The sequence below is a fragment of the Anopheles cruzii genome, chromosome 2 (genome assembly GCF_943734635.1).
Source record: "Anopheles cruzii chromosome 2, idAnoCruzAS_RS32_06, whole genome shotgun sequence".
Classification (NCBI taxonomy): domain Eukaryota; kingdom Metazoa; phylum Arthropoda; class Insecta; order Diptera; family Culicidae; genus Anopheles; species Anopheles cruzii.
In genome coordinates, this window is record NC_069144.1 from 55,946,577 (window position 1) to 55,964,224 (window position 17,648).

The following is a 17,648-nucleotide window of genomic DNA, read 5'->3' on the forward strand; positions in this document are numbered from 1 at the left end:
TTCTCTCCACTCGCGGCTGGCGATTCCGCGAGAGCTTCACACCTTAACGGGGCGGGGATTATCAACGGGTTAATCAACAGCGAACACATGAAGCAATAATCCTTCACAGCATCTTCCCGGAGACGCCACTTGAGAAGCCATCGTTACATTTTTAGCACCGGATTTTCATCCTCGGGAATGCTCGATTTTCGTTGCCCCTGAAATAGCGTCACGACACAGGAGACACGCACACACACGCACGGAGAAGATGCTCGCAGGATGCAGGATGCTAGGATACGTTTTTTGCCGGAAGACCGCAACGGCAACCGCAGTATCCGACGGAACGATTGGAACGGAAAGTAATCCCAGTACACGGTAATAATTGGAAGCTTTTTTTTATTATTACTGTACTGGTAAATGGTTGCAGATTCCACAGAATCAGGCTACGCAGACGCCGCACAACAACACAACCTTGCTCGAAGACGGACAGAAAAAAACACAAAAAAATAAGAAAAACGTTTCGCAGGTTTGAAAACTCAAAGTCAGGTTCGAAGACGCAAAGTCAGGTTTTTAACCGGGAACTCAGCCGCCCGAAGAGTTAGCCGCCCATTACCGGCGGCTGTTAATGCTGTTTACCATGCGTGGTGCACTACTGTGTGAGTGAAATTGGTAAACTACTTTAAAAATAAATAAAATAAAATGATGTGGAAAACAGTTTTCAGCTTCTATGGCAACTTCGGTGTAGGCACAGGGACCCCATTCCACCAGACACTAAAACGTTCGCGCAGCTAACTGGCTAGTTTTAAAACCTCACCTATACACCTACCATTGTTTACCAGGAAACATGCCAGAATCCGGCAAAGGTCTGTCACAAAACACGAGCCGCATTTTTTTTTATTTACATCGTGCGCAATTTCTCGCTAACGGACGGAGGATGGATTCTGGACTTTCCAGCCGCAACAGCTCGGGAAATCAACAACTTTCGCGTTCCTACACCAAGCAGGATGCGGCCAAACAGCAGCGGCAGTCACTGCCCATCTATTCCGTGCGCAAATCGTAAGTCCGCTGGCACGTGGAACTCGCCCTGTAGCGCTCGGTGGTTTAATGAACATGCCTTTCCGCAGCTTGATGGACTTGATACGAAAGTCCCCGACCACGATCGTGCTCGGCGAAACTGGGAGCGGCAAAACCACTCAGATGCCACAATTCATCTACGAGGCCAGTCTCAATGGAGACAAGCTGATTGCCATCACACAACCGCGGCGCGTCGCGGCCATCACCGTCGCCAAGTGGGTGGCGATGGAAATGGGGACGAGTTTGGGGGAACTGGTCGGTTACACGGTACGCTTCGAGGACATGACGTCGGAAAACACACAAATAAAGTACATGACCGACGGCATCCTGTGCCGGGAGGCCCTGTCCGACCGGCAGCTTCGAAACTACAACGTAATCATACTGGACGAGGTGCACGAGCGCACGGTAGCGACCGACATTTTGCTGGGCATCGTCAAAAAGGCACAGCAAACGCGGGCCGCCAAACGATTGCCACCGCTAAAGGTGATCATTATGTCGGCCACCATGGATTGCGATCACTTTGCGAGCTACTTCTCCGACTGCCCGATCGTGTACCTGCAGGGCCGAACGTACCAGGTGAAGGTATACCAGATGGTCGAGAAAATACACTACATCGAGGCGTGCCTCAAGACGGTGGTTGAGATTCACCAGAAACATCCGCCCGGAGACATACTGGTGTTCCTGACGGGCCAGGAAGAGATCGATGCAACGGTCAACAAAATGCGACGTTTGGCAAAGGTTTGGCGTTTATTTGAAGCTCACGGCGTGTACTCACTGTTTCTTTTTCTTCTAGATATTCCCTTCAGATCTAATCAAACTGGCCATATATCCAATGTACGCAGCTTTGCCGCAAACGCAACAGCTCGATGTGTTCAATCCAGCGCCATCCAACGTTCGGAAGGTTATCTTCGCCACAAACATTGCCGAAACGTCCATCACCATCAACGGCATTCGGTACGTAATCGACTGTGGTCGAGCGAAGGTCCGTTCGTACGACCCCATCACCGGGCTGGATATGCTGAAAGTTTCCTGGGTATCACAAGCGCAAGCTCACCAGCGTACGGGGCGCGCCGGGCGCATTACGGATGGCGTCTGCTTCCGCACGTACACTCGGGCCGACTACGATCGGATGGACAAAATGACCGTACCGGAAATTCTGCGCTGCAATCTGGCATCCACCATCCTGCATTTGCTCGTGCTGGGCATCAGTTACAAAGACTTTGACTTTATCGACCAACCGCCCGATGAAGCAATAGTCGGGGCGCTGCTGGAGCTGAAAGCGCTGAACGCGATCTCGTCGGTGGAAAACCCGATTCTCACCGTACAAGGCAGCAAGATGGCCCGGTTCCCGCTGGACCCGAAGTACGCCAAGATGCTGCTGGCTGCACCCAAGTACGGGTGCCTTGAGGAGATGCTCACGATAATCGCGATGCTTTCCGGTGAAAACATTTTCACCAACAGCGTACAGAAGCGCGAACAGATGCTGATCGCGCACTCGAAGTTCTACGACAAAACGGGCGACCACATAACGTTGCTGAACGTGTTCAACGAATTCAAAACGAAAGCCAGACCGAAGATCTGGTGCTTCGATAACTTTCTGCACGAGCGCAATCTCACGCACGCGGCCTCGGTACGCGAGCAGCTGAGTGAGATTTGCAAGTCGCTCGAAATGCCGACCAGTTCCTGTGGCAAGGATACGGTACCGGTAGCCAAGTGTCTGCTGGTGGGTCTGTTCGCCAATATTGCCACCAAACAGCCCGATCATCTCTATCTGACCACGACCAGCTCGCTTAAGGCCCGCATCCACCCGTCGAGCGCCATTAGCGGCAAGTCCCGGCCGGCCATAGTGGTCTACACCGAGTTGGTGGCCACGCGGCTCAACTATCTGCGCTACGTGACGGAAGTCGCGGCCGAGTGGATCGATGAGGTGGTGCCATCGAACGCACACCCGAACCAGTCCGGTTACGGTGAGAGTGGCTTTCGAGCGTTTGCAACGCACAAGTGAGCCCAAAGTATTCTGTTAGTGGCCAAATGTCCATCACATTCTTCGAACTCGCAATAAATCATTCTTTTTTCATCCAAGAACGTCGGATTTGTACCGGACTTTCAGTGAAACTGGCATACGCTTCAAGGTGAGTATAGCAAAAAGCTGTTATACTATCAGCGCGTTTTGACAGCAAACTGACGGTGCAGTTGTTTCTCTCTTTCGCGCCGATCGTCTTCCCGCTCGCACCGCCGACTCGGATGACAAGTGTTCAGTCAATTTGGCCTAAATGAACAGAAACGGAAAAAGGAAAAAAATTAGTCACGAAAGGCAACGAAAGTACTCGCGCGGACACGAAACACCACCGACCTACGGGGAATTATTTGCTTATCGGCGCAAAATTGGTTCCCAAAAAGTGGTCCCTTTCACCGGGCGGTACTGAAGTGGTTCTGGCGCGGTCGCATCGTTCCATTGGCGGTGCATAGCGGTGCATTTTTCTTATATAATACACGGCAAACTGGCTGCCGAATCGGGCAGGGTGGAAAGTCTCCGTCGAATTATCGTTCTACGTTACGGTTTTCCGTTTTTTTTCTGCTGTCCACACCTTCGTGATTAAACTTCGGACCTCTGGTGCACGCTGCTAATCGTTTCCTTCGTACTCGTGTGACGGCGATCGGTCTCAGGTCCCAGAAGCATCATATCGAAAAAAAACTGCGGTGTCCCCCCCTTTGATGCTCTCCATGGGCCGGAAAATTGTGCAAAAGTGAAGTGCTGTATATTTGCAAAGGAATCATAACAGCCGGAGTGTTCTGAAACGCTCGCCACATGAACGGCTTCTTGCCAGGGGTGGATATCTGATATTTTGTGTCGCCGTTCCCGTATCACCGGGCTTTGCAACCGTCCAACGGGAACAGTCCACGGTCACCGGGCAGAGTAGCTTTAGCCGTTTACCGAAAGCGCACCATTAGCAGCTTCCGACGACCATGGTAAGCCCGCACACGCGTCCCTTTTCAATTGTTATTGATCGATCGATCGATCGATCGTCGCCCCTTCAGGGTTTGGCGCTCCGCCTACTGGGATTGCTCATTTTCTTCTTCGCATTCTATCCGTCACTAGAACTTCCTGCGCTTCGGCCAGTCCGCCGATATCGACATCATCTTCGATGGGTCCGAGCAGCGGCAGCAGGCCGAGATCAAAACAGAGGACGGCAAGAAGGACAAGTATCTGCTGTATTACGACGGCGAAACGGTCGGTGGCAAGGTGAACATTACGCTCAAGAAGCCGGGCAGCAAGCTGGAACACCAGGGCATCAAAATCGAGCTTATCGGTAAGTGCGCGTGGAACGGGAACAAGCAAGATACGGTCCTTTTCCGGCCGGTCGTGGTCAATTGTTGCTGCACGCTGTGCGTGTGTGTGTGTGTGTTGGAATTCACTTTGGTTAATTTAACGCCATGAGAAAGCAAAAGCGCCCGCTGCGTGCGCGCGTATGGGTTGCTGGCGCTGCTGCTGATTGTGGCTACCGCCCGCCGTGCGCCTCTTGTCGTGAAATTGGATATCCACCCGCTTGGGACCATCTGCTCCATTCGCGCGCCTCCCTCATTCGCCGCGGGGAGCTAATGTTTGTGCAAATATCGACGCAAAACGCAACGACGGAAAGGACACGTAAAAGTGGTGGGCGAATTCTTATCATAATTTCTTTTACGTGCCACTACAGGCGGCGAGCTGGTTGGCCTCAAGCAAATATTGTTTCATAATATTTTCTTTATCACTCCAATATCCGGCCATGTTTACATTCCGCCCTTTCTGCAATCCAATTGATTTTTTTTTGTGCCGCCTCAGGGGCTTTCTTCTGGTGGTCGCCAGCTAATCTAAATCCTTCCTTTCCTCATTGCAACCCTCAGGTCAGATTGAGCTGTACTACGATCGCGGTAACCATCATGACTTTCTCAGTCTCGTACGCGAGCTGGCCCGCCCGGGAGATCTCATCCAGAACACGTCCTATCCGTTTGAGTTCGCCAACGTCGAGAAACCGTTCGAAGTTTACGTTGGATCGAACGTACGATTACGGTAAGCACTTTCTTCTGGACTCTTTTGCTAGCATCGGTTACTAAATGGACCCTCCATCTTTCACGCAGGTATTTTTTGCGTGTCACCATCGTGCGGCGCTTGAGTGATATCGTGCGCGAGGTTGACATTGCGGTGCACACACTCTCGAGCTACCCGGACACAAACTGCCCGATTAAGATGGAGGTCGGTATCGAGGACTGCTTGCATATCGAGTTCGAGTACAACAAGAGCAAGTGAGTTTCGCGGAGAACTTCTCCGTTTGCTGAGGAAAGTGAAACGCTATTGCTAACACTCCGTGGTTTCCGTCGTTAGGTACCATCTGAAGGATGTAATCGTTGGCAAAATCTACTTTCTGTTGGTTCGCATCAAAATCAAACACATGGAAATTGCGATCATCAAGCGAGAGCAAACCGGTTCGGGTGGGTACACGCGATCTTCTGCGTTTTATCGGTGATTTAACCTTACCGTTCCCCAACTCGATCGCAGGGCCCAACATGTACACCGAGAACGAGATTATCGCAAAGTACGAAATCATGGACGGGTCGCCGGTCAAAGGGGAGAGCATACCGATCCGCGTGTTTCTCGCCGGGTACGATCTGACCGTCACGATGCGCGAGATTAACAAGAAGTTTTCGGTGCGCTACTTCCTCAACCTAGTGCTAATTGACACCGAGGATCGGCGGTACTTCAAGCAGCAAGAAATCACACTGTGGCGCAAGGCTGAAAAGACGCGCAAATCGCTAACCCCGTCCCAGGCGGCAGCGATCGCGGCCGCACAGGGTGGCCAGTTGCTGCCGGGAGGCCAACTGGCGGTGACGTCATCAAGCACCAATCCGCACATACCGCACCATCTCGTGGGGCAGGGCGTGAGCTCGCTTGGGGCATCGCTCGCAGCCGCCAATTCGGCAACCTCCGGTCTCGGTGGAGATGACGATGAGGACGCGAAACGTGCGGACGATTCCAATCCAATCATGGGACTCTTTACGGAGGATAACTCACAAGCCGGTAAGCTCTGGTGTTCGAGTTCGGAGTTGACCGTACAGCGAAATAATTTTTAATCTTTCTTAAAGATCTTCGACCGAAACCGACCGCCCGGCTGCGCAGTGACGAAATGCTCGACGCGGACAGCGAGCAGGACAGTTCGCGGGCGGCCAACAACACTAGCAGCCTGAAACCCGGCGAGCTACCACTTCACGTCGAACCGGACGAAGAGGATACCTTGCCACCGGCACGGGCGCCAGCGTCGCAGCAGCAGCACCGGGAAGCGGGCGACGGAGCGGCCTCGATTTCGCAAACGACCGACGAGGAAACGTCCTCACTGTTCGATGCGAACGATTTGAGCTTCACTGCGGCCAGCAATCCACCGCCGGTGCCGGTTCTGGTGACTGATCCGAACACGTCCTCCCCGACGGTCAGCAGCACGATGAAACCGGCAGACGACGCCACCGTCGAAGAACATGAGACACCGGCGGAGAGCAGGGCAGATGGTGACTCACCAGCCGCAGTGCCATCTGCGCTGAGCCGGGCGGAAGTGACAAGCACTAGTAACGCTGAGGACGTATCCTCTTCCTCGCCACTACACACACGATCCTCACATGCACCCTCGTCGGGCGGGAAAAATGCACCCTCACCTGCACAACCGCTGGCTGAGTAGAGTTGAAGCCGCTAGGTGAAGCTCCGGCAACGCTTCAAAAACCGATCATCCGATGTCCTTGTAAACGGGCGACGGAACACGAGCCGAAGGCAGGGCAAAGCGTGTGTGTGGGCTGTAGTGTAAAAATATTCAAAATTTTGCATCCCTTTTCCTTAGCATTTTCTTTTTTGATTGTTATAGGAAGAAAAACAACAATAGTTAAGACGACAGTTGCAACGCAAACGCACTTGTATGATGACTACGTTTAAGCAAGAGGCAAGACACTGAAGACGAGCGTAGAGCGTTGTTGTGGAAACAGTGTCGAATGGCACGCGAATTTGTCACTAATCCCTCGCCGCCTATCAAAGCTTTCGGTCAATCCCTTTCGGATCAAAAGCTATACGACGACACACGCTCTTGCTGTTAGTTATGGTAATGGTGCAGAACGATATTAAAACACACGGCAATACATAAAGGCAAAAGCATTAGCGCAACCCCGATTGATAGAGTTAACGCATCCGCATCAGGAGGAACGCGCGCCGTGAACAGGCGCAAAGCCCTCTAGTTGTTAGTAGAAACAAAAAATGAATCATCTTCGTCACATTCACATCAAACCCTCTCACAAAAGCCGACATTCTCGAGATCATTTTCCGACTTTTGTTATAAATTTCTACTCCCCGGTCAAAACAAAAATCCAAACATCCGTGAACGCTCCCGGTCGAATTTTTTAGTCATTTTGTTCGGCTTAGGTTAAAAAGTGTGTTGGAAAGGCAGACAAATTTGAAAGCTGCAAAGAAGAATGTTGGTGGAGCGCTGGACCCGTGGCGTAACACGGGTACGTTTATTATGGCAACCGTAATCTGTAGGTTAATTACTTTTCTTTAATGATCTTTGTTCGATCTTCCCGGCTACGAACCCCGGATCCCATATCGGTAGCTTACGCACCTCGATTCCCTTCAGCCGTCGAAATGGCGAATATGTTGGAGCAACTGTTCTCGAAAACATGTATCACAGAAACAGCAGATTAGCAATAAGCGTGTTGCGCAAGAAGGAAGGAAGGCAACGATTAACAGCAAAAACGAGTGAATACTTCAGTACATGTAACCATTTTTATTTCCGTTGTGTATGCGAGGTTAAGTAATGCTCGCCGATATGCTGGAGCATTTTGGAATAATCGCGTGGAATTATGGCGCGCAATGTATGGGTGAGAAGAGTAACAACAACAAAATTTATGAGAGGTATATATATATTGAGAATAAATATGCTATGTATATGAGAAAGGAAAAAGCGGGCGTTAGGGACTTTTCTGAAGAAATGCATTTCCAGTTCCAGAACACATTAGTAAAATTTGAAAGAAATGAGCTGCGAGTACACGGACATATTGTGTGCAATTTTCACTGGGCACATATGGCCTGAACTAGTACAAAACATTCCAAAACGTAAACAAACTCAGGTTGAAACGTCAATTTTTGCTGCCGGTTCTTCGCAAGTTCCTACGATTGAAATCCATATTTTCATTGTACGAACGAAACCCAATTTCACGGCATGGTGTCACTGAAAACTCTGGGAAAAACGGCAATATATGTAGCCATCGGCGGCATTACGGCCGCCCTGGTAATGAAGGTGAAGCTGGAGGACAAAATACGCAAACAAACGTACTACAAGGACTCGATGAAACTGCTACGCTCTCATGCCGGTAAAACTGAACATCCTGAATTTGGCATCATTACGAATTTTGTACACGATTCACAGGCGCTGTTCAGGTGCTTGGTGAACCGATCAAGGATTTGAGCTTCGATATCGGTGAGGAGAGCAAAAAATTCGGCGGAGGAAAGGTCGACAGCTTTACGGTGCCAGTGAAGGGTCCGAAAACGAAAGGGAAGTACTACTTCTGGGCCGAACTAGGCTCCGACGAACGGTGGGTTATCAAACGGGCAGAGCTGGAACTGCAAAACGAACCCAACCGAAGGTTACTGATAAAAGGAGAACGAGAAGCGTGAATCCGGTGCATGCCGCGAACAAATCGGTGTAGAATAAATTAATTTTTATAGTCATTCCCCCAAAGGAACAAGCCGTATCCACAACAAATATTTTGGACAGTGTTTCTTTTTTATGAATTTTATTTAATTCTTATATCGCTTGTAATAATAATTCATTTCATACAGTTAATTAATATTGTTCCTGCCAGTTCTCTCCAAAGACTGCAGGGGCCGTTTTTTCTCGTCTTTTTCATTTCGACTTCCGTGCTCCTACTTTTTTGCCTCATTTGATTTCATGTTTAGCACAGATGCACCATTTGTCTATGATTGCCGGTACGTGTTCCTGCTGCCGACAGGTTGGCAATCTCTGCTTTGCTTGTCCCTTTCGATCGGAAGCAGTATCTTATCGTTACATATCATCCCGCGGGGCACCTGGGGTCCGTTTGATTTCCCTTTGTCGTTCGTTCGTTCGTTCTGGCTGGGCTCGGTGCGTTCTTCCTTCGCGGTGTCGAAATTCGAAGTTGCGCTGTGTTGCCATACGGCTCGCATCAATCTCAATGTTAACCATTTTATACTAATCTACAAACGATGCACCACGTAGTAAAACGCTTTATCTATCCGTTCGGTTTGGCCTTCAGTTTTTTGCGAGTGAAACAAAATTATCATACAGCCTCCTAACGGGCACCCACGGGATCATCGCAAGGGACTGAATTCAACCAGAGAAGAAAAAATGTCCCGGGGTAAAAGAATCGAAGACAAAACAGATAGAAATACTAAACTGATCGTCAGCGCCTTAATAAGCGCGATTGAATAAAAAAAAAGTCGCCTATCGCTGGGATAGTAAATCCGAGGCTGCACGTTTTGCGGCATCGGAAGTGGCCATCGCTCACACTACTAAATGCATGCGACCTCGGTTTGCCGCCGCGCCTCTCAGTCCGGTTCTGAATCACCTTTTCGCGCGGAAAGTGTCAAACACAAGGTAAGGGACAAAGAAGAAATCAAAAAGGACAATGGGCTAGAATGTGCGTGATTGATACGGAATCGTATGGATGAGAGCTTTATGAGTGCCGAGGGTCTGTCCCCGGGGGGTCCATTGAACTGAAGGACTGCCGCACAAAAGAAAGGCAACTGTAGGGATGCTTGTAAGCGATCCCCTCATCCGCACACCCTCATCATCGTCTTCGTTACTCTTCTCCTCGACTCTTTTCTCTATCATTTATCAGCGCTTATCATAACGCAAAACCATAACAAACGGTGCTGGAGAGCGCGTCCGCCACATTGGCGATCTTTTCGCTGATGCTCGGATGATGTTCGTTTCTTAGCATTTACATAGTTCTGTAAACCGTACACAGCATCACTGCAGCAGGCACACGCAGGCGGTTGCTTATATTTAAGTGCAAGACAGTGATCAATTTTTTAAAATAAACTATTGAGCGCATTAACGTCCATACTGCTTCTTGCCCACCGTTAAGCTAGTAGTAGTGCTGGTAGAGGTTACATTTGTTTACCACCTTCGCGTGCATCCCTGTCGGCCCCTCCTTGCAGAGCAGAGAGTGTTTTACATTTTCGCTACTATTTTGCTAATGATAAACCTCGATAGTGGCACGACCATAAACGATCTCGATTATTGGTCGTCGATGCAACCACCGATTTCTTATTTTGCACCACATCGCGGCATCTTTCGCCTTATTGACCTTTCCATAACCATACTCAGCCATTGATTCGTTTGCCATAAATGGTATAGGGGAGCACAATATTTTAACCAAAAGCCAGAAAATGGACATAGAATAAAATGGTTGCCGCGCGGGTGCGATAGAATTACGAAGCGTTCCTTATGACGAGAGCCAAAAAGGGTTGTGTCGAAGATGGTTTATTGAATGCATCGTTTCGGGTTCCAAGAGCGATCGGCTGCCACTACTGTCTGTGGCGGCATCCTGACCGACCATCGAAACACGTCACATTTCTGATTGTAAATAAATGTATCTTAAAGCGAAATGATTAAAATCGAAAACACACCGATCGAGCAACGAAAGACACAAAAAGCAAAAGGCAAATTCCTGACTGCCGAGCATAAATTTACGATCCGTCCTCGCCAACGATGCGATCTTGTGGCTTTGATTTGAATGAAGTGAAGCTTCACTGTCCATGTTTCTCTCTTCTATATTTTTATTTCTCTCTCTCTCTCACTCTCCTTCCGGTGGCTCTCAAGTTCCGTCTGGCTCCTGTACGTGTGCCGAGCAATTCTGGGTTTTTTCTTCTTCATAAAAAAACGAAACAAAACAAAATCAAAGAATTTCTTCTTCCGCGCTGATCACTTTTACAAGTTACGCACCGCTTTGATCGGCAACTTCGTGCCACGCGACTCTTTCCTTCCCCCGCGTATTCCCCGGATCTTTCTCTCATCGATCTCGAACATCTCGATCCCGATCTTCTACTGCGTCTTCAGCTCCTTACCGATGCTATAGGACACTATCTTACTCCAGTCAATTTTCGTCCGTGTGACGGGCAGCTGCCGCCGCAGCGCCTTGAACGTGGTGTCGGACATCGTCTGATAGTTTTCCGATATTGCGGTCTGGTAGTCGTGCTCGCTTTCCTCGATCACCCGTATGATTTCCTTCGCCGTGTTCGCCTCGTTCGTGATCGGCACCATCTCGCGGAAGTCCTTTGACGACACCAGCTGCACGTTGCCGTCCTCGTAGTAGTGGACCTGCAGCTTGAGCGATCCCTTCAGCTCGGCGGAACCGCCGCCACCGCCACCGCTACCGGCGGGGAAGGTGATCGCCCACACCGAGCGCCACCGGCCGTTCCAGAAGTTTTTCGGCTGAAACTGGTGGTCCTCGATGCACACGTTCAGCGTGATCTGCCCGTTGACCGTCCGGCCGTACACGGAGCAGGAACCGTTGCGGTAGTGATTGGCGCAGTACGTGAGCGTTTCGATGTCCAGCATCGCGCGCCACTGCTCCGACGGGTGGTCCCCGTCGTGGTTCTGCAGGTCCGACGCTTCCTTCCGCAGGTGATCGAACTTGAAGCTTTGCTTCGTCCGCGGATCATAATAACGGCCACCACCTAAAAGGGAAGAGAAGGACACGATAACGTCAAGCTTCTTACTAGAACAAAAAGACACGATCGTGCCTGGCGCCAACAATAAACATAAATCAGGCCGTTCGCCGGAGGTTACATTTTCTTTGTCTTTTGAGGTGAATCATACAATCTTGCGGCCAGCGAGCCGTCTCGTGTCAGAATCATTGTGTCCTCCCCAATTCATTGTTTCTATCTTGGCACGCTTGTTGACACACAATTGTCGCGATCATCAACCGCTTCACTCTGCCTCTATTGGCCTGAATTTTCTCGGAATGCTTGTGTTTCGCTGCGGGGAACCGTTTATTTAACTCCTGTCATCGCATGCACCACCATTACTAATGCTCTAAGGAAGCATTACCACCATCGGCGTGGTTTGCGTGGTACCTCCTCCATAGGACAACGACCTCCGGGCGTAGCTTAAGCACCTCACAAATCGGATAATCACCACCATACGGGCCCCGTCGGCTTGGCCATAATTCGTTTACGACAAACCGACAAAAAGATATTCGCATAAACGAGACGCAAGATGACCAACAAGCTGTGTTTCTAAAACAAGCAGCCGAAACAAGGTGATAAAGTAATGAAAATTAATCAACCAACAAGTCCAAAAGGCATCGTCCAAAAGATTATCGTACTTTCATAAGCTGGACTTACGAAACTAGAAACAGAATCGGAATGAAGCAACCGCACTTCTACTTTACGTTGGGCATGTCTATTGATTTTTCGGCCACCTCACCACGGCGGGAGCGAACTGATTGAACGCGATTCGCGGCTCCGGCCGCACATATCGGAGCGAACCATGTTCTGTTTCTGCTCCCCGTGTTCTTTATGATGTTCTATATTAAGCGATGGCGAATGGCTTTGCGAAGTGAGATTAAATTAGATACACCACCCATCGATCCATCGAAAGGGGCCACAACGAGCTGCGTACAGAAAGATTACGATGATCGGAGTGATGTGATGAATTGATTGATAGCTGAGCCTATCTTCCATTGCTAATCAAACGAGAAACAACGGTCGGTCGGTCGGTCGAGCTTCACCACCACGCCGAGGCAGATGAAATGGATACTGCCGCCCCGCGCCGGAAGGGATTGTTTGCTGTTGTTCCATCGGTAGAGTAATCTATTATTTATTGAACACACACGTGTGCGTGAAACGGTAAGCGCGCTGATCATCTCCGGTTCTCTTTGGCCTGTGCGGGGCCATACAAATGCTGCTGCTGTTTTTAGCAGTTCGGTTCGGCAAGGTGGAGGCGTGCCGAGCTTTGGATTTTAATTACAATCGCAATCACGCACCCGTGGCGTAGAGCATATATGGCCGTTGCGTAACTGGTCGTAACCGAAACCGGCCTGAATTTGAAATCAATCGAATGTGATGCTCCGGATTTATGGTGTTGTTACAATCCGATCGATCGGTAGGCCGCGATTTTCCCTCTGCGGACGATAGTAGAAATGTCTGTCTGAAACATTTCACTGGTCACCTTTTGACCTAGCACCTGGCACGCCGGATCCGAACGAACCGAATAAAATCGCGATCATTACCAAATAAGTCACACTACTACTGCGCAGAGAGATGCCCCACCAAGGCACACAAACCTTGCACACCGCTGCCTGCCTGTGTGCCTTACGGTCTTCTGTTGTCCGGCGACTTCTTTCGCCTTTTATGGTGCTGGCTGCGTTATGCGTTGTGGTTCAAGTACCCGACACCGAGCTGATAAGCCAAAGCCACTCTCCACTCTCTTGAACGACCGGGGCGACGTCCACTCAACCTTTTTGTATGGGAGTTTTATAATGATGGCCACTCTCGTAACCACCACCAACGGTCGGTGGACCACCCAAAAACCCACGCTACTGTAGTTTCAACGTTTTTCCACCGAAAAACCACTCGCACGTGTCGCGCACCCCGCTGGGCCGGAGAGAAAAGGTGACCGCCAGTGGCCGGTGGAAAATTCCAAATTTTACTTCCAATTTGATGCCCGACGGAGAGATGAAGACAAACAGTTCATGTCACCGGCCCACAGCAAATTAAAAGCTTGCAGTTTCCACAGTAGGGCGGCGCCAGGCGGTGGCCGGTGGCTACAGATTGTTTTTCTGATACAAAACTACATTCCGACGCAGTTTTACACGCTCGAATTGTGTTATGCGCGGAGCGATGTTTCGCTATCGCTACCCGTTCGATCAAGAAATCCGTAGGCAACAATAAAGCCCCTATTTCACCGCAACCCAATGGGTGGCCGGAGAGGCAAAGGCAAGACAAGATAGGCATTTCTCGACGAGCCGCGAATCTATTTCGACGGAAAATGGGGGTGGTGACCACCATCAGCGTTTGAAAGTGAAAGCTACCCACCGACCGACCGACCGACCGACCGGGGGAGAGACAAGTTGTTGGCCTAGCCCGCGAGAGGAATGATCGCGGCAAAGTGCCAACAAACGGTGGTCCCCTAGATGGCGCCGGAAGAAGATTAGACGGCGACGGTCATGCGACAGGCGGAACCAATACCTGCCAGCCGCGAGTTCGAGGCGCGTTGGGCGTTGTCCTCTAGCACGAGACCAGAGTTTGGGTCGAACGGGGAGCGCGGGTTTTCTTATCAAACACGCTCGTTCTACAGTTACCATACACAGTCGCCGCCCTGTGCCTTATCTGACCCGGAGCCATGTGGGGCCAGTGCGGTTTTCTCGAACCGAAACCGATAGCTACGCCGCCGAGCCGAAAGTCCACCGCCGCAGAAGCAAGTGGGCGAAAACAGAAACAGAGAAAAGATTGCTCGAGTTTACAACAATGCGGAATTCCGCGGCCAAAAGATGAGCGACTGATCGGTGATTGGTACGCGCCCGGAACTGGATTGTGGCACGGTTGGAGAAATTGTGCCACGGGCCGAAAGAAGCATGAGCTCATTCCAAACCAGGCGCAGATGTTACGCGAGAGTATGATTCACACAGTCCCGGAGACAGCCGCCAACATGAAGGATTGGGGAAAAAACAATCGAAGAAGATAAAGCGGTCAGGGTGTGCGATGGCAAGGGGAGGATGTTGCGCCACGCCGTTTTGTTGTCCATTAATTTACACCCTCGATTGCTTATCGTTGCTCTGTGGTGTGGTGCCGCTACCGATGCCGACCGAAGTTGGATCCAGGATCGGGACCGACAATGTTCGGTTTCTACGGTTCCTCTACAATAAAGTAGAATAAATACGTTTGCCTTACTGCGGTGCAACACGGCACATAACAACGGATATAACAGCCTCCTACCGCGACAATTTTGACAGTAAAGCGATCAGTAGGTGTCAAAAGCGTTGTGGGTCAGCAGACCCATAACGTGTTACGCGTAACAGTTATGCACAGTGTGGCAGCGCAGTTATGTTTTAGTCGTTTAGTTCCCGTCTAAACTGCAATGCGATGCGATCATTCCAATGGCCACTTATGGAAGTCTACTGTGCGCAGTCGGTGTGCCCATTTGAAGGTCAGCGAACAACGAGTGTACATTGACAAGCAATTGCAATTGATTGATCGATTGCCACAATATTGGTGCTCCGAGAATTGTCCCAAACAGGTCACACATGACAATAGACACATACGAACCTCAAGTGCAAACGACCTTTAGCCTTGTCATTTGGTTCTAACTTTTTATTTAAATGGTAGCGATGGCCATTACGAAATCATTGTATGGCTTAATAAAATGAATTAACAACAAACAACCACCTGAATGTTGGTAGAGGTTTGGTATTGCTATCTTATCAGTTAGTCTGTGAGCCCTTTGGCACACCTCTTATCAGTTGCTGAGCCCCGAGCGAGCCACGATAAAGTCTGGAATCTGGCTTCACCTGATTTACACTCAGTGCGTAGTGTATCAACGGGATTTCGATCACCATCCCGCCAAAATCGGAAGGAGCCTTTCGTGCGAGCTCAGTTCGCCAATTGGGACAGCTAATCGCATGACTTTTCCTTCTACATCCTTTTTCAGGCGATGACCTCAAATCTCGGTCCTTCCCCGACGATGGTGCCACATGATAACAGATATTTGTCGTGCCACAGAAGGAAGCCGCATTGGTGACGCGCGCGTTTTAGCTCCGATCGAAAATAAGTTACGCGGTGCCCCGCACTCCTAGTGGCCACCCCGTAGTGTTCCTTCCGTTTCTTCCTTCGCACCCTTACTACCCTTTTTATCGGATATGGCCAGAGGAGGCGCAATTGCAAAGGGAATGCGGAGCGAACGAAGGGTGATAGAAAGATTTCTAAAAATACGCAACCTACGTAGTCCGCCGCGCGCTGCGTTTCGTTTTCGTTCCGAAACTATTCATGGCGACCCCCTTTCTCTGTCATCCCGCTATCGGGGCGTTTAATCGGTCAAACACGGCGCGACACGCCGTAAAGGTAACCTCGAAAGAAACTTCCTTGAACCCGCTGCTGCGGCTCCTGCAATGTATATATTACCTAGATCGTTGTGTTCTGAGATCAGCACCGCGATTTCCGAGTTCTCCAGAATGACCGGAGTGAGCTGATCCTTGTTGTACTGGGCGCAGGCGGCACTGGCTCCTTCCTTGAGCAGCCGATCGTCGTTCAGCAGCTCGCGGACATCGTTGAACACCTCGTTGAACTCGCCGGGCGGTGCGTGCATCAGGAAGTCGGACGCGATCCGGATTTTATCCTGATCGCTTATCACATCATCCACGTCTGCCATTGTGTTTGCGTCGGTTTATTTCTCGCTTCCTGTCCGTGTTTTTGTACGCGCACCGGATTTTCCGGAATGACAGCAACCACCGTCTTCTTGGTTGTGCTCACGTCTTCTGCTGCTGCTGCACTGCAGGAAGAAGGAATCCGTGTGCGCGTGTATGCGTGTCGTCTCACGGCAGTGGTGGCCGCATTTATCACTTATGCTTTCTGGGTGGGCCACTAAGGAAACACTAAATTTTTATGTGTTCTCACGAACAGCACATCAATCAGCACGGACGATGGAAATTGGCTACACAACCGCAGACGAAGGAGGCGACGACGTTTTGACACTTGTATCGCAGCCTACTGCTTCTTCTTCCCCACCGCTCACGATGACGTATTGCTCGCTTCTCTCTGTCGCTCTCTTGCTCGTGCCACAGCGCACGCTTCTCGCTCTCGCCCAGTCACGCGTTCTAGTACTGCCCCGTTCTCGCTCGACGACACCACCACTACTCGCACCGTTATTATCGATATTATTTGCACCGCCGCCGGACACGCACACCACGTCGACCGTACACACTCCTCTCTGCTGGGCGAGCCGCGACGATGAGTAATAATTTCTTCTTTTGAAACAATGCGAAAGAAACGCTCAATTTCCGGCAGCGCCTCTACAAGAACAATGCAACGAATGCGACTCAAGCTGGCAATGGTTCGTAGAACAGAGCAGGCAACGACTAGCGCGTCGGAAAAGAAAGGTGACAAAACCAAATCACTACCAAGACCGCAGCAACACCGATGCGTCCCGCTGAGACAGCACACTTTCGCATCAAGTACGGCCGCAGGGTTTGCCCTTTTACACACAGTCTTTGCTGATTGCGAACAAGTTTCAACCAAAATTCAAGCCCTGAACACGCACAGCACAAGTTTTCTGCAGCGCGAACACCTTCGTCCCAACACCAGTTCCGACTGATTTTTTGTGTCTGATGACGACTGCCGAGCGAGACAAACTGAGTCGTCGGGCGAGTGAGAGAAAATGTGACAGGATGAAGAGGATGTTTAGTGTCTCTCGTCGAACGCTTCAAAGTTTGACAGTTTTCAAAATTTAACTGCTCATCGGGAGCATTATTTGTGGCTTTTCGCCTGATTCTTCTGCGATCGCAGTCGCTGAGTTTAGCTGATCTTACAATTTTATACAATTGTCATT

General features: G+C 50.2%; 4 protein-coding genes across 4 annotated transcripts; 3 read left to right on the top strand and 1 right to left on the bottom strand.

Annotated features, from left to right (window-relative positions):
• Nucleotides 1-913: 913 nt before the first annotated feature.
• On the top strand, nt 914-3,058 carry LOC128267758 (ATP-dependent RNA helicase DHX33). Its single transcript, XM_053004664.1, has 3 exons — nt 914-1,035; nt 1,104-1,791; nt 1,847-3,058. The coding sequence occupies exons 1-3, from the start codon at nt 914-916 to the stop codon at nt 3,056-3,058; spliced, it is 2,022 nt and encodes a 673-aa protein (XP_052860624.1).
• A 317-nt stretch (nt 3,059-3,375) lies between these two features.
• On the top strand, nt 3,376-7,972 carry LOC128267760 (vacuolar protein sorting-associated protein 26B-like). Its single transcript, XM_053004673.1, has 7 exons — nt 3,376-4,023; nt 4,154-4,364; nt 4,939-5,104; nt 5,173-5,337; nt 5,417-5,523; nt 5,591-6,109; nt 6,175-7,972. The coding sequence occupies exons 1-7, from the start codon at nt 4,021-4,023 to the stop codon at nt 6,756-6,758; spliced, it is 1,755 nt and encodes a 584-aa protein (XP_052860633.1). The 5' UTR covers nt 3,376-4,020; the 3' UTR covers nt 6,759-7,972.
• A 310-nt stretch (nt 7,973-8,282) lies between these two features.
• Nucleotides 8,283-8,747, top strand: LOC128267775 (uncharacterized). The gene is made up of 2 exons (XM_053004695.1): nt 8,283-8,433; nt 8,490-8,747. The coding sequence occupies exons 1-2, from the start codon at nt 8,283-8,285 to the stop codon at nt 8,735-8,737; spliced, it is 399 nt and encodes a 132-aa protein (XP_052860655.1). The 3' UTR covers nt 8,738-8,747.
• Nucleotides 8,748-8,876: 129 nt separating this feature from the next.
• On the bottom strand, nt 8,877-17,276 carry LOC128267771 (F-actin-capping protein subunit alpha). Its single transcript, XM_053004690.1, has 2 exons — nt 16,226-17,276; nt 8,877-11,782 (listed from the first exon to the last, which is right to left on the bottom strand). The coding sequence occupies exons 1-2, from the start codon at nt 16,470-16,472 to the stop codon at nt 11,148-11,150; spliced, it is 882 nt and encodes a 293-aa protein (XP_052860650.1). The 5' UTR covers nt 16,473-17,276; the 3' UTR covers nt 8,877-11,147.
• Nucleotides 17,277-17,648: the final 372 nt, after the last annotated feature.